At 38.0% G+C, this 17,398-nt stretch overlaps 1 protein-coding gene across 2 annotated transcripts; it reads left to right on the top strand.

Annotated features, from left to right (window-relative positions):
* Positions 1-4,701: 4,701 nt before the first annotated feature.
* LOC126199092 (60S ribosomal protein L17) lies at positions 4,702-14,299 on the top strand. 2 transcript variants are annotated; one of them, XM_049935843.1, is made up of 5 exons: positions 4,702-4,799; positions 4,990-5,078; positions 5,933-6,067; positions 10,164-10,359; positions 14,110-14,299. In XM_049935843.1, exons 2-5 carry the CDS (start codon positions 4,998-5,000, stop codon positions 14,253-14,255), a joined length of 558 nt encoding a protein of 185 aa, XP_049791800.1. In that variant the 5' UTR covers positions 4,702-4,799; positions 4,990-4,997; the 3' UTR covers positions 14,256-14,299. The 2 variants fall into 2 exon arrangements, with proteins under 2 accessions (XP_049791800.1, XP_049791801.1); XM_049935844.1 differs by lacking the exon at positions 4,702-4,799 and adding an exon at positions 4,845-4,879.
* The last annotated feature ends 3,099 nt before the right edge of the window (positions 14,300-17,398 follow it).

Here is a 17,398-nt window from a genome sequence, read left to right as displayed (position 1 = left end):
GTATAATATTTAGGGGTAACTCCACAAACAGGGGAAAAAATTTTAGAGTACAGAAGCGTATAATAATAGTGTTAATCCAAGAACATCATGTCGAAACCTATTCAAAGAACTGGGCACATTAACTACAGCTTGTCGGTATATGTATTCCTTAATGAAGTTTGTTGTATATGATACATCTCTTTTTCCAACTAACTGCTTAGTTCACAGTGTCAATACTAGGAATAAGAACAATATATATAAAGATTTAAAATCACTTACTCTTGCCCAGAAAGGAGTCCAGTATTCAGCAATGCATATTTTCCATAAGTTACCAGCAACCATTAAGAGTTTAGTTTCAGACAAGGCACAATTTAAACATAATTTAAAAGAAATTTTGATGGCCAGATCCTTCTATTCCATCCATGAGTTTCTCAACAAGTGCAGTAGACCATTGTGCTGAAAATTTATTATACTTTAATTTTTGACAATACTTGGTTGTAACAGCCAAGTAACTACCTACTGTGTGAATGGTGGATGTATGGAAAGCAGATGTAAGTCTTAAGTCTGTAAGTAATGGGAGTTTAATTTTAAATCTTGTACATAATCTGACTGTTTTTAACTGAGGATTACCGAAATGAATAATTTACTTTAATTTTTGACAATACTTGGTTGTAATAGCCAAGGAACAAACAAATGTCGTAATGATTGATTTAATGAAAGCTCATGTAAGCATTAAACCTGTAAGTATTAGAAGTTTAAATTTAATTAATGTACATAATTTTACAGTTTATTGACTGAGGACCATTAAAATTAATTAAACTCAAGTTTTTGTAATTACATTTTTGTAATGTGTTTATCTGACATGTTCCACATGCAGGAGGATTTCCTCTTTTATGGGTCTATGGAATGCATAATTAATGTAATCTAATCTAATCTCAAGGCCAAAGGCTTTCCAACGAGTTTACCAAATGGTTGAAAGAAAAGGACAAACGGGTTAACAAAAACTTAAATACTGAATGGAGGGCGACTTACTACTGAAGCAACACTCGAATTGGGTCCAATGCATAATATCATTCCAAATAAGTTCACAGTTAAAAATCGATTACTGAATCATGACATTCCTAAGTGATCAAGTGTCGACTTGAGTCACTAACATGCACTGAGACATTACGGCAAATGAGGCACTGCAGCACAGCAGCACACCAACAACAGCTTCTTCTCTGGAAATGTATGAGTCTAGTGATACTTATCACCAAACTTACTGCAACGAAGCAGTACTCATTAGTCCCCACTCAGAATATATCAATGAATCAGTGGAGGCAGCACCTACCTTAACAGTGATACTCTTAGAAGAAATCTTACTGAAGTATCGCCAGTTTCGAGTATATTTGCATGAAAATACATCCACATACCCCATTCTCTTCATAAAGGCCTCTAAAATTGTCCTGCCTAGATCTTAGGATGAAAGACAGAAACTTAAGTTTATTGATACATATGTCCAGGGCGGATGGACCTTGTGGCAACTGGTGTTGCCAATAAATGTACCACATACAACGAGTTTGAAAAGGCTCTCCTGGCTATGTTTTATTCAGGAGCTGCCCAGGAACGTCTTTGGGAGATTTTTTGCGCCAACATTTATATTCCAAAAGAGAATCACTCGAGAAAATAATTTCACAGCTATATGAATAAGACAAAATAGCAGGACAATCCTGTCATGCACAAAGATGTGTAAAAATTTTATAGGAGAAGTTGATGATTATACATGCGAGAAGCTAGCCATGATGTGTCAAGATAAAGCTATTAGTGACTGATAATATTTTTCTCTTTTTTCTGCCATTTCTTTCGCTTTCTTAGACTAAGTATTCATATCTTTGATGGTGTAGCACAGCTGTGTTTGGTAATAACACTAAAATGTAGCTACTACTGGTTAAGTGAATGTTGTATAAAAGTTTTAAATAGTATTAATGATTTAGTTGTAGCTAGTAGCTTATGTAACTAGAAACAAATCTCGAGGAAACTCTGCATTCTTCTGTATTCTTGTGTATTCTTCAATAAGTAGTAAAGTAAGAGAAACTTTCAATTTTATTTTATTAAATGAGGGCAGCGTGTTTTAGAGTTAGATTGTAGAGTTAAGACGTCTGTATACAGTTAATATATCACTTTATAGAATTGCAGGTATGCTGCAACAAACGTGTTCTTTCCTGAAATCTTATATCTCTTAGAAAAACTTTAGAAGGACAGTAAGAAGCAGACTTCAACTTAGAGCGAATTCACAAAATTTCGTGGTTTAATTCAGGAATCTAGTTTCACGTTAAACTTTTCTGAAGGTACTAGGGAAAGCAGTGACCAGCATTGATGACTTTGTTGTTTGCTATTAGTTTGAAAATACAAAGAGGTATTGCTTGGCCAAGACTAGATTAGATTAGATTAGATTAATACTTGTTGATCATGAATACGACACTTCGTAATGATGTGGAACGTGTCGGTTAGTAAAAGATGTCTGTACAAGATATTACATTACACAAAATACTGCATGACACTAATGTTGTTTTTTTTGCCCCCCTTAATTTATATCTAAAAATTCAGCCAATGAGTAGAAGGAGTTGCAGCACTGTTTATTGAGCTCCCAAAAGCAGATGAACTACATCCTCCTGGTACATATAGTTTCCACATTAAACAATGTGTTGTAAACTGGCCTGTAGACCACTATAGTTCAGGCACCAGAAACTATGACAATTTCTTAAACTCTTTCTCAAATGTGTTCATTGAATCTTTTCCTTCCAAAAACTGTCAAAAGAAAGCAAATGGTAATAAAAATCTCTATTGCCAGAAAGAGAAAACCTCACAGTGGGGTAAAATCAAAGAGAAATCCTGATTTTGTTTTATATATATTAAATGCTATAAAGCTATATTCAGGGAAGTTGTACTGACTGCTAAAGAAAATAGCAAATAATACATTTAACCTTCAACACAGTAACAAGACAAAAGCAGTTTGGTTAGTTATTCAGTCAGAATGAGGGACAAAAGCCAAAGGCCTTTACAAATGTCTGCTTGTGTCTGTGTATATGCGGATGGATATGTGTGTGTGTGTGTGCGCGCGAGTGCATACCTGTCCTTTTTTCCCCCTAAGGTAAGTCTTTCCGCTCCCGGGATTGGAATGACTCCTTACCCTCTCCCTTAAAACCCACATCCTTTTGTCTTTCCCTCTCCTTCCCTCTTTCCTGGCGAAGCAACCGTTTGTTGCGAAAGCTTGAATTTTGTGTGTATGTTTGTGTTTGTTTGTGTGTCTATCGACCTGCCAGCGCTTTTGTTTGGTAAGTCTCATCATCTTTGTTATACACTTGACGCTTATGGTTTCCACGACAACTACAGCACACGAGACATTGATAATTTTGAACTTCCAACAGTCCATTTAAAACTTTATACACTAAGACCAGTGTATATAGATTTAATAATTTACAATAAAGTGAAAGGTAAAGTAAAAGGCAGTAATATATTTAATATTGAGCTTGGTACTTTAATCTTTTGGTGGAAAAGTGCTATTATTCTCTCGAATAATTAATTGAGGAAGTTGCATAGTTTAAAAAAGGTACTTATTATTTTTCGTTTACTCAAAACTATAATAAATATTTGTCAGTTTGAACAAGGTAATTATGTATTTTATTTTTTTTTTGCACTCATAACTGTATTAAAGATTTGTGTAGCTGTACCTCAGAAATTTGTACAAAAGAATCTAAACTTTTGTATTTCCCATAAAATGTTCTTATTGTAAAATTTTGCATGTTTCTTGTACAATACATCAAACGTTGTAATTATGCAAGTTTTCCTGGTGAAATCGTAATTCAGTCGGCAAATTTGTATGAGAGAACCTTTTTGTCTTCAGGAGGCATTTTTGGTCCTGGTTTTCCTTTTAGGAGTACTAGTAGATTCACACAGAATAACTGCGATCGCCAATAAACACAGCAGCTCCATTTCCATTGCAGAGCCTCACCAGTCCATGGCACCGAGCGAGGTGGCGCAGTGGTAGCACACTGGACTCGCATTCGGGAGGACGACGGTTCAATCCTGTCTCCAGCCATCCTGATTTAGGTTTTCCGTGATTTCCCTAAATCGTTTCAGGCAAATGCCGGGATGGTTCCTTTGAAAGGGCACGGCCGATTTCCTTCCCAATCCTTCCCTAACCCGAGCTTGCGCTCCGTCTCTAATGACCTCGTTGTCGATGGGACGTTAAACACTAACCACCACCACCACCACCAGTCCACGGCTCTACGTCTTGCTTGAAATTGCAAGGTAATTATGTATTTTATTTTTTTGCCCTCAAAACTGTATTAAAGATTTGTGTAGCTGTACCTCAGAAATTTGTACAAAAGAATCTTAACTTTTGTATTTCCCATAAAATGTTCTTATTGTAAAATTTTGCATGTTTCTTGTACTATACATCAAACGTTGTAATTATGCAAGTTTGCCTGGTGAAATCATAATTCAGTTGGCAAATTTGTTTGAGAGAACCTTTTTCTCTTCAGGAGGCATTTTTGGTCCTGGTTTTCCTTTTAGGGGTACTAGTAGATTCACACAGAATAACTGCGATCGCCAATAAACACAGCAGCTCGATTTCCATTGCAGAGCCTCACCAGTCCACGGCTCTACGTCTTGCTTGAAATTGTTGGACAAATTGTTTATGTGTATTTCGGACGAGGCGAGCTACCGATTGCTGCGATATCGCTTGCGACGTATCGCCTGTTTGGCTCATGTTGGCATCACTGTTAACAAAACACGAACTTCCTTTCCGTTTTAAGAGCTCGGTCGTGGAGTATAGGCATGTGAGTATTGAAGTAATCTATATGCATCGTTGAAATATATTTCATTTGACTTCACTGCACCGTAAATTAATTGCTGCACTGTATGCTTTGAATGCGTGTTAGACTCTCTTAGCAAAAAGAAAAAAGCTCTTGTATGTGTTTCAAGTTGCTTGCATACCATCTTCTAAACTTAAATTTGTTTTCATTCCAGAGTTGGAGATGGGGCGGTATTCACACGAACCTGACAATGCTACAAAGTCGTGTAAAGCACGAGGATCTAACCTTCGTGTCCATTTTAAGGTTGGTTGATACAAATTGATCTTGCAGATAGGTCATTTCTGTGCCAGGTGATACTTGTGTTCATGTGCGTTATTTTGCATTTCAAATTGAGCATTGCAGCACTCGACGAAAACGAGGAACAAGGCTTAATGGTATAAAGGGCCGTTAAGTCGAAGAGCACCCAACCGAAATTTGTGAAGAGAACCACATACTCTGTAGTATTTTTAGGTTAGATTTTAAGTACTCTAGTTAGGTTAAAGTGTTCTAGTTGTCAGACTACAGACACAAACTTAAAACTTATCGTTCTTTCTATGCAGTTAGAGGATTTAAACAAGTCCGTAGAGACTACATATGTCCCTAGAATTGTTAAAATATAGGGTTCAGTTTTAGTGTAAACTACTACTACAATGTTCTTTCCGGTTGGATGCAGTTGTGTGCATAGGCTTTGGGCTGTTCTGTAAACGTCTAGTAACTTCCATTAAAGTGCTGTTGATGACATTACAGCTTAAAGCAAAATGTATTGTGAACTTCATTACACTCGACCATTTAACTGTTGAATGCATGTATGTGACAAGTTTGATTGTAATTCTAGGTAAACGGAACATTGGTGGAAATGTCTGTTTTGGTCAGAGTTTTCAATACTCTTTTAAAATGCAAAACAACTTTTGTCTCTAGTTGATAGCAAAGCCTGGAAGGAAAGTGCTTTCTTGTTAGTGACAGACTAGTTTCACTTTGTATGTAATTCATTTCTGAAAAATTAAAACTTACTTTTTAAGTACTCCTCAGTGTGAAAAATGACATAACTGCAATTTTTTCAAATATAATTGGTTTTATGGATGCAAAATTGGTATAAGTGTTTATTTGTTGCATGCTAGAATACAAGGGAGACTGCAATGGCACTGAGGCGAATGCCACTGAGGAGAGCTGTCAAATATTTGAAGAACGTTGTTGAGAAGAAAGAATGTGTTCCATTTCGCAGATTCAATGGTGGAGTTGGTCGTTGTGCTCAGGTAAGTTTGATGAAAACATTGAGACGAGTCAGTTAGTTGCATTTTGTAGTAGTGATGTGACTGTCAAAACTTTGTTTAATATGTGGATGTAGTTTGGAAAATAAGACCTTGCTATGAGTGTGTGCGTTCATTCCAGTGATTTTGTGTGAATGGTATTACTTCCCAGCAGTGCCTGTTAGTGTCATGCAGCAACCAACATAGTGCTTTATCATTGAGGTTGATTGTAGGTTCCTTGCTAATGATATCATTCATTAGACAATGACTAACACTGTTCTGGCAATAACATCAAGCTGATTTCAGTAATATTTGTCTATAACTAGGATGTGTAAGAAATGTCATCTAAAGCAAGTATGAGTACAGTTGTTTAGAAAGTGTTAAAACAAAGTTGTGTTCCAGAATAAGGGATTACTTTGTTTCCACCAATAGAGCCACAGTATTGCAATGAAAATCAGAACAATTGGTCATAAATTCTTTCCTTGGGTTGCAGTTTCTTCCATTCTTACAGAAAGATAATGTAAATGACAAAACATTGTCACACTAAAATGCATCTTGAAGCCAAGCAGTTTCAACATTACCATTTACACTAGGAGACAACAATCTGAGGCAGCATTTACACTGTGTTTAAAACATGTTTGCAACACTGACTGTCTGCAGTTACGTTTCTTAGTGTCTCTGTTGACACTACCTACTTGCTGCATGGGCTGTGGGTGCTCTTGGTAAAATAGCTGTCAGTTATTTTATAGTGCAGGGGGGAGTGCAAATTGTATTTTGTCTTCAGAGGAACAGCCACACGTAAGCTTTGCCTTAGCCTAACACTCGAGCATAGTTCAGATTTCCAGAGTATCAGAATCTAGTATTTTGTCCTCAGTTGGCAAGTGTTCATCAGAGACGAGGGTATTGTCAGGAGTCCCTCCAGGGAAGTATTTGTCTGTTTCCTATACACTCAAATGATCTGGCGGACAGGATGGGCCAGCAATCTGCTGTTCTTTGAAGATCATGCTGTGTTGTATGGAAAGGTGTCATTAAGTGATTGTAGTAGGATACAAGATCAGTTAGACAAAATTTCTGGTTTGTTTGGTGAATGACAGCAAAGCTCTAAATGCAGAAAAACATAAGTCAGTGCGAATGAGTAAGAAAAACAAATCCATAATGTTCTTGAACACAGTATTAGTAGTGCCCTGCTTGACAGTCACGTAGTTTAAATATCTGAGCATAGTACTTTAAAGTAATAAGAAATGGAAAAGGCATGTGAGGATTGTGGTAGTGAAGGCGAATTGTTAGCTTTGGTTTATTGCGAGAATTTTGGAAAAGTGTGGTTCATCTGCAGAGGAGACTGCATAGAGAACACTAGTCAACCTGGTTTTTAGTGTCGCTAATGTTTGGAGTTGGTATCAGGTTGGGTTAAAGGAAGACAGTGAAGCAATTCAGAGACAGGTTATTACATTTGATTCTAATAGATTCCAACAGCACCCAGATATTGTGGAGATGCTTTGGGAACTCAAATGGGATTCCCTGGAGAGAAGGCAATGTTCTTTTCAAGGAACACTATCGAGAAAATTTAAGAAACTGGTATTTGAAGCAGACTGCAAAACAATTGTCACCAACATACATTTTGCATAAACCATGAAGATCAGAGGAGAAATTCAGGCTCATATGGAAGCATATAGACAGTTGTTTTTCCTCACTATTTGCGAGTGAAATGGCAGGAATTGACTAATAGTGGAACAGGGTAGGGTGCCTCTGCCATGTACCATATGGTGATTTATGAAATATTATGGCGATGTAGATACTCATGGCCCAGTGTTGAAAGTGTAGATAAACTCTTTTGAAATACATAAAAAAAGAGTAGTGACCCTGTTAAGAACTTCAAAGTGAACGTCAGACACAGCTCAGTGTAAAAGAACTCAGTGGCTCCCAGTGCACAACACCTAGCTACTGTCAAAACTTACAAGTATTCCATGTGACAGACAGTTTCTTAATAAAATGTGCCTTGTGGACAAAAATTTTCAACCAAAATTTACACAATGTAAGTTTGTACCTGTGATGTTTGGATCTACATGTGTGCGCCAGTAACTTTCTTCTGCAGTGGAGAGTACAAAATCAACCCACAGAAGCTTGCCAACACACTTCAGCTTAAAAGTGTACCATCAAATTAGTGGTACTCAGAAAAGGACATTGGTGCTTTAGTGAAAACCAAAATGAGTGATATTTGTTGACATGTTTAATGTCTGAATAAAAAAAAAAAACACACACACACACACACACACACACACACACACACACACACACACACACACAGAGAGAGAGAGAGAGAGAGAGAGAGAGAGAGAGAGAGAGAGAGAGAGAGAGACTAATCAGATCCAATAAAAATGCCAAACACATAAACAAAATAAACCATAACTCACTGAAAACAAAGCACACACTTCCAAATCAACATTACAGCACTGACTACCCACTCGCACACATTACCAGTGATAACTCAGATAAACCAAATACCAGATGTTAAACTGAGCACAGCAATATCCACCACCAGAGGATGCCATCAAATACAACACAAGATCTACAAACACTTCCATAGTGACACCACAGCACCATTGCACCCCAGCACGGTGTATGAAAGTACTTGTAGCACATTCATGTATAAAATCATCATAAATACCTGTCGTCTAGTTTACACATTTGGTACCAGTTAATATGTGGCAAGGATTCTGTTACTATCTCCCTGTTAGTCACACTCACTGAAGATTGCGTTTTTCTATATAAATTCCCCGAGCGAGGTGGCGCAGTGGTAAGACACTGGACTCGCATTCGGGAGGACGACGGTTCAATCCCGCGTCCGGCCATCCTGTTTTAGGTTTTCCGTGATTTCCCTAAATCACTCCAGGCAAATGCCGGGATGGTTCCTCTGAAAGGGCACGGCCGACTTCCTTCCCCATCCTTCCCTACACTGATGAGACCGATGACGACGCTGTCTGGTCTCCTTCCCCAAACCAACCATCTATATAAATTCAGTTCTGTCAGATAAAATCTGTCTGTACTGTGTTGAAGACCTCTGTTTGTCTACATCACTGCCACTGCTTTTGAGCATGACAGTGAGTATCTTGAAGTTCTGTTGTAACTTGCAATTTTTGTAGGTTGCACATCACATATTGATCTCACCTGTCTGGTAGTGTGTTAACATTACTACTAAATATCAGTTATCTTGACAGGACAACAGGTACTTGGACTTTAAACACTGAGGCAAGACAGGCGTGCTCTGCTAGATGGTTTAGGTTATAATATAATCAAACACTATTTATATTTAGCCCTAGCAAGCCAGAAATGTTGTTTCCATTGATCAATCTCGAGTGAGCCACAAGGTGGAAATATCAACAGTCTAGCAGTAGTTGCAAATATTATCGCAATACATTTTTCAAACACGGCTTTAGTGTGAGGAAAAAAAATGTGAATTAAAGTATGCTAAGTCTAAAATTATCGGCTTTTGATTAAAACTTGTAAAAATTGATGTGAAGTGTCATTGTGGTTATTATGTATAAGTCTAAATCTTTTTTACCTACGAGCTTTGGGAGACTGTTCCTATGTTAACAGGATCGTTCCAGAATGGCTTTTTGTAATACATAAAGTCTGGCTCCATGAAAAGGGCAAAGAGGAATATTCTGTACTATTGGTTGGCTTTGACCAGTGATGTAATGTCAGTTGCTCCTGCAACAGCATCATTGGTGTATTGCCACAGTTTGCTCAAGAATTGGTGTAGACAATGTATGTGAATGCAAGAAACATGATTGTGGTGGCAGACTGATAGTTTAGCCTCCTTGAAATAATTGCTACTGATATCACTTTGTAGTCACCATTTTGTTTCCAACTTCTGTCACTTGTTTCCTATTTCACTGATAAAAGCCAACTAGTAGTATCGAATATTCCACTTTATCCAAGTAAAATAATTCAGCAGACCTGTTTCGGTTGAAGTGACAATAAGGGTGATCTTGTGAAAGGTTGAGACCTAAATTATATTATACAAAATTTATGTTGAAATCTTTGTCCTTGCCATGTTTTGATTTGCTGTGTGTAATGAACTAATGGGTTTTTAAATTCTCAGGCAAAGCAGTGGGGTACAACTCAGGGCCGCTGGCCTAAGAAATCTGCAGAGTTCTTGCTTCAGTTATTGAAAAATGCAGAGTCAAATGCAGATTACAAGGGCTTGGATGTTGATCGTCTGGTCATAGAACATATTCAAGTGAACCGTGCGCCATGCCTGAGGAGAAGAACCTACCGTGCCCATGGAAGAATAAATCGTAAGTTTTTTATTCCTTAAGGTTATTGGTTTTCAACAAAATATCAATGTTTAAACTGCTTTCTGAAATCAGGACAATTCTGCAACTCATTTTGCACAGGTTGTTTACATACAGTGTGGTCTGTTGTCTAGCAGCTCTGTTTTGAGGTTCATTCTGATGGGGACAGTTAAGATTCTTTAAACCCTTGGAGTATCTTTGAAATTGCTTTGAAACATTTTGTTCTGACACAGTTGCGTGCTTGTAAACTGGATTTTGATGTTACTGCAACTTCTTACAGTGTAGTTCTACATCTGTATATTATTTACAATAAGTGGTTTTGATTGTTAGTAATGAAAGTGATGTAAGAGTGTCTTGGGTGTGCTTGACCCTTGTGGGGCAAACTGATGAGCTACTTGATTGAGAAGTAGCAGCTCTGCTTTCATAACCTGACATACTGATGACCACATGCCCCCCCACCTCCCCCATATCTGCATCCAGTGATACGTGTGGTTTTTCGATGACACGGAGGCCAGTTGGTACTGTTGGGCCTTCGTGGACTTTTTGGGTGGAGTTTAGTTTTTAGCAATTAAAATGATGGGTTGCATTAACTAGGTGTCTTTTTGCCAGCGTTGTTTGCCATGGAATGTGATGTGAAAACATATGGTTCATTCAAAGAATCCATCATTCAACTCTCGACTTAGTTTTATTGTACATGACTTGTAGTGTGATTATGTGCTCAGATTTGCAAGTAGCTATTCATCTGTGACATATTTGGAAATTGAGTGGCACTAGCAAAGTATCATTTTTTAAATATTTGATATTTTCAGACACTTCACAGCAAAGGTTGTAGAGTTATTATGGTATTTCCTTGTGTATTGCTCACTTTGTAGTGCTTGCACATGCCCTGTACTACATTTAACCAGATTTTCCAGAAAAACACAAAGCAGTCTTTCTGTTTGCAGAGAAGTTTTAGTTGTTATTCATTGTTACATGCTGTTTCCTGGTCTGTTCTATGTGCACAGTTATATTATATTTAAAGATACTCTGAACATTATCTGTGATCATTGCTATTGACAGCGTGTTCTCAACTAATCTTTAATTTAATTAATGACATAATTGCTAGGTCTGGCACCTTAGTGGTAACAATTTTGTTTCACCTTGTTCTGCCCTGTGTGTATAGTGAAAACACATTTGCACATGAATACTGATATACATTGTCACACGACTATGGCTGTCCAGTTGTAGTTAAGTCATTTAGGTTGTACAGTGACTTGTAGTAAGAGATTTAGTTGTCTTATGAAGCCTGTGTGCATGGCACAAAATTAAGTTTTCTGTGTACAATATAATTCATATTTTAGATCGCTACTAACTGTAAAGATAACACATTGAGTTAGGCATTCACAACTGGATTTGTGAAGGGAGGGGGATAATTGTATAGGTTGGTGAGACTCCTGTCTGCTGGGCTGTGCAGGGACTAAACAGGCAGGAACAGCATAGGGAGGTGGGGCATGGGGAAAAAACGGGGAGCAGAAAAGGAGTGGGAAGTTAATCATTAGAGGATGGTACACAGAGGGTAAGGGAATGTGAAGTGGGAGGATGTGATAGGATAAGGGGTGGAAACTGTTGGTTGTAGTGTGTGGAGGCAGTAGGTTACTGTAGATTGAGGCCAGGATAATTTTGGGTGCAGGTAGAATTTGTTGTAAAGACAACTCCCATCTACACAGTTTGTAAAAGCTGGTGATGAAGGGGAGGATCCAGATGGTGTGGGTTGTGAAATCAGGCATGTTATGGTCAGCTGCATGTTGTGCCACAGTGCCACTGTGCTCATGGCCACAGTTTTATGGTGGCTATTCATCCTGGCAGAGAGCTGGTTGGCAGTCATCTACTTTCACAGGCATCCTGCACTTGTAAGGGGTTAAGATAGTCATGTGAGGGGACTGGAATAGGGAGTGCTGGATGGGTAGATTGGGTAGGTCTTGCACCTGGGTCTTTCACACTGATAATTCATGTGACAAGGAGTTTTGATTGGGAGTGCCACAACTATGGATTAGGGTGTCGTGGATGTGGGTGGGTGATAAAACACCACTTTAGAAGGTGTGAGAATGATCTAGAATAGGGTGCCCTATCATTTCAGGGGATTTTAATCAAAGCCCTAATAATGGATGTATTTCAGTTGTTCCAGTCTGGGGTGGTATTGGGTGAAGGGCACTCCTTTTTACCTATCTTTTGCAGTTTATGGGAAGAATAGGGGTGTGGGGTAATTGCATGGGAAATCTGTTTGCAGAATAGTCTGAGTAATGGTGCCTTTCTCTGAGGACTATGGTGGGACCTTCAGCATACTGGGCAAGGGAGCTCTTGTCATTTGCAGATATGGTGTTACCAGGTGTCTGGGCTGTATGGGAAGGATTTTTTAGTGTGGAAGTGATGACAGCTGTCAGAGTGCAAGTTCCATTGGTGGTTTTAATGTGGACAGATTCATATGGAACCATCAGGGAGGAGGTGACAAACATTAAGGAAGATGGCACACTGGGTTGTGGAGGATCATGTGAAGTGGCTGCGAGAGAATGTTTTAGGTTGTGAAGAAATGAGGATAGTGTCCTGTCCCTGAGTCCACATACTGAAGATATCATAAGTGTACCTGAACAAAACCAAGTGTTTGGGGTTTGGGGAAGCTAGGATGGTTTTCCTTAGGGGGACCCATAAACAGGTTGGCATAGTAGTGTTCCATGCGAGTGCTGATGGATGTGCCATGGATTTGTTTGTACACCTCCCTCCACCTGTACACTACCAACACTTTCATGCTCCACTCCAGATTGCTATTCACGAGTCACATCCCAGTAGGTGCTATTCACATGAGTCACATCCCAGTAGGAGGTGCTGCTGATAGCAGCCACATGTGCATGAAGTGTGCTTGCTTCTGTGAATATCTGTTTTCTTTGAAGGCTTTGACTGAAAGTTATATTGTGTACCAATCTTTGTCATCTGTGTGCAACCCAATAATCTTTACAGTGAGTATCAGTCTATCCTTTTCCTAATATAGTTGACATTCCCATCTGGAGCTTCCATTATTTGATTCATATTTTAATCGTAGAATTTCTAGAATGCGAAGTTCCAGTTAAAGTAATTGTTGGATTAATAAGTTCTTGAAAACAGCCACAAGTGGCACTTTGAAAAATAGCATCATCATAATATACAGTTGGAAATTGGCTGACAACTGAGATTAAACTGGTTGTACTATAGTACTTAAACTTTTGTTTAAAGTATGTTTAATTTCATCTTTTTCACTGTCATCATTTACTTCTGTAATGTTAAAGTACTATAGTATAGCTAGTTTAATCTTCAGAGCTGTCAGCCAACTTCGAAATGCTGTTGTTAATGCTGTCAACCAACTTTCAACTGTATATTCTGATGATGCTCTTCAAATGAGGAGGAAAACTGCCAAATAAAAAAATAAAAAAGTTTGACTTTGGCTGTTTTCAAGACCTTAGTTTTAACTGTCACTCCCCAGCAGGAATACCTTCTCTTGACAAGGTTGGATTAATGTTGACTACTGTAATTGGTGTTACTTTCTCACCCACTGGAAAGCATAAATTTGTGTTAAGCTTCTAGGAAGAAAAATAATTCATTTTGAAAGCAGCCTTGGACTGGTCACTTGACTGCATGTTTAGTGCAATATCGTTTTTACATGATGTAGTAATTTACTAGAAAGTAATAAGATTTTCTTCATTTTGTGCAGAATGCACATCTAAAAGAATTTTCTTTACTTTACAGCATACATGAGCTCTCCCTGCCACATTGAGGTGGTTCTTACTGAAAAGGAGGAAGTTGTTGCGAAAGCAACTGAGGAAGAGCCCACAAAGAAGAAAGTGTCAAAGAAGAAATTGGCTAGGCAGAAAGAAAAGATGATGAGAGATTAAGAAGTTGTGAAATTGTTCTTGACCAATAAAAATGTTCTGTATAATTTTGTGTGAATAATTTTAATACATCATTTTTATTCAGTTCATTGTGTGATTCCACAGGTGTAGTCTTGATACACAAAACAAGTAAACAGTTCCACTTCTGCTGTATTTTCCTATATTATGTGCAGGAATATTTTGAATAAAGGACAATACAGTGGAGGTCGAATTATTTCACGTTGTTATAATTGTCAAGTTGTCAAAAGGCCTGTCAGTGACACAGCATTTCTACTATTTGGTGAGTGGTCTCCTTCACTTGTAAAGCATACATTCCGAGAGAACTTTCCTTGCTTGATTTACTGTTGGAGTGGTAGCTTATCTTAAAATGTTTACTGAATTAGGTGGTGCAGTGGTAAGGCACTGGACTTACTTGGGAGTACAGTGGTTGGAAGCTCCATACATCCATCCAGATTTGTTTTCCACTAGTCACATAAGAAAAATGTTAGGGTAGTTTCTTTGAAAAGAACATGAGCAATTTCCTTCCTCAATGTGAGCTTTTGCCCTGTCTGAGCTTGCTGTTGATTGGATGTAAAACTATACTCTTCTGTTCATAAATGCAGGTGTTTTAATACACACACAATTTTAAATCTGGGCACTGAAGTTTGTCCATTCAGCACACATACTTGACCATAGCTAGTAAATACAAAAATCACTGTGGTAATGAGAGGCTGGAGTGTGATAATGTTGGCTGTTAAAAACACTTGGCTATTTTGTAACCTGACGTCCACTTTCAGTTGTGACAGTTTGCTTGAGAGTTTAAGCCCATGAATAAGAATTCTGAACAAAGGTTTTGGTAACAACTGTATGTGGCATAGCCTAAGGTCTATAGCATATTTGAGGCACTGAGAGCAGAAGTGGACTAACCCTGGGGAAGTCAATGTGGAGGAAACAGGCCTAATAATAAGGACTCTGAGAATGTTTTTCCATGATACATTGCAGCCTTTTAACATGCATACGCTGTAACTGTGGTTTTGTTGAACAATATTCTGACATAGATACATTACAAACATTAATTATACAGTAGAACAGTTTTGTCCTGGCTTAGTCCATTTTCACTCAGTAGTTCAACATTCTCAATGACAGGTACATTTATATGCTTATTGTTCATGCTGTTCATTGCACAAAGTCCATCATAGATTGCATGTGACAGTAGTATACATTTGTTATTATTATACATGTTACAGATTACATGTAACATTTTTACATTGCTTTCTATAATTTTAATAACTATGTTGCACTTCAAAAACATTCGCAGGCAATGTTTCTACAGCATTTGAAGACACTTTAATTTTTTGTGGAAATCATGGTACATACAGAAGAAAACTAAGCAGGATCCTCTTTTTTTGCCACTGTAATTACATGTCCATTAAGATAAGGCAATTGGAGATTGCCGATGCATGTGGATGTTCGTTTGGCCACATTTTCCTGAAATGGCTTTGGTTTGAGCACTTATACCATATTTTGAATCTGCTGGTTGCTTCGAACTGCAGCCACTGCATGTTCAACCATTGTACTTTAAAACTGCCAGAAGACAATTTTTGATTCATGATGTTTCTTTTGAGTTGTTTTGTTGAAAAACATTCCGCATTCATATTTACCACCTTGATTCCCCCCCCCACACACACACTCACTACCACATCATTCCAGTGTTCAGGAAGGTAAAATTAAGCAAATACTTTTTTGTTTCTGAACAAAGCCAAAATCATTATCCCAGGGCAGGTACTAGTGTCCACTAACTAAAAATTTATGCATCAGTGTGCATATTGTGGATGCCAAAGCAATATGTCCACAACTGATGTGTAGTATCAAACTCCAGTTGAGATGATCGGTGTAGGCAAAGTTTTCATCAAATCAAATGTTGTCACTGTAATGTTACAATCTGATTTGCTAAGCAAAGTATCACTGTAAACATGCCTGTGCATACTCAGCTTTTTGCCGATGGAATTCACGTTCTGCAATTAACTCCGATCTCTCCTTATCGGCAGTTACATTTACCTGCAAGGCATCGCACGTTTGACAAGTCAGACATTGGTGGATGAAATGACAAATTGCAGTTTTTGTAAAAATTTTGTGGAAAATAAAATGAGAAACGGGCATTTGCTCCTCTGCACAGTACAGTGAATACATGATTTATAAATTTAAATCTGCTCCTAAATATTTTCTACCGTTGTTTTTATGATACACATAATGGCTTTCATAGGCTGGAAATTTTTCTATGAAACGTTTTAAGTCATCAACTTTGTGGGGAGGTGTTTTATTAATGGGTTTACCTTTACCTCTACCATCACCAGGAGGGGTTGCTTTTCTCCTTTATTCTTGATTACTCTATAAATTCTTCCAGCAGATATGGCTGAAGTATTCTGAAAGGATATTTTACACACCCTAGTTCCAGACCCATTTGAATTGAGCATGTAATACAATTTGGTCTTCTCCGTGCGTAAATGTTGCTGACCTATGTAAGACCGTGCTTTATCAACAACTTTTAATCATGGTAAGCAGGTAAGCTGATTGCAGATCATGGCTGCCTAAATTATAAGACTCATTGAACACTTGTTCCTGCCATTCTTTGTTGATGTTTTTGTGGCACTTACTTGCATGAACGCTTACTTGCATGAACGCTTACCTGCATGAACGCTTACCTGCATGAACGCTTACCTGCATGAACGCTTACCTGCATGAACGCTTACCTGCATGAACGCTTACCTGCATGAACGCTTACCTGCATGAACGCTTACCTGCATGAACGCTTACCTGCATGAACGCTTACCTGCATGAACGCTTACCTGCATGAACGCTTACCGGTCACTGTCATATTGTGCAGAAACAATTTGCAAGAGAATTCTGAAACTGTTTTATTAACTGAGGAAATTTAAGGTCAGTGTCTTATGAAAATGTACATTCTCGGTACAAAGTAAATGTGTAATGTCTTTATTTATGTTTCAAAATGCTTAGCATTTCTCCAGCTATCAATAGCTCTTAAAAATTAGTCTTTTACTGAAAAAGTCTGTAGTTATTGGAATAACATGGTAGATAATGAAGTTTTGCATAATAACCACAGGGCAAAATACCTTCCTCTTTGTGTGCTATAATCTCATTTTCGTACC

Source organism: Schistocerca nitens, chromosome 8, assembly GCF_023898315.1.
Source record: "Schistocerca nitens isolate TAMUIC-IGC-003100 chromosome 8, iqSchNite1.1, whole genome shotgun sequence".
Classification (NCBI taxonomy): Eukaryota; Metazoa; Arthropoda; class Insecta; order Orthoptera; family Acrididae; genus Schistocerca; species Schistocerca nitens.
This window is presented reverse-complemented; position numbering and strand designations above follow the sequence as displayed.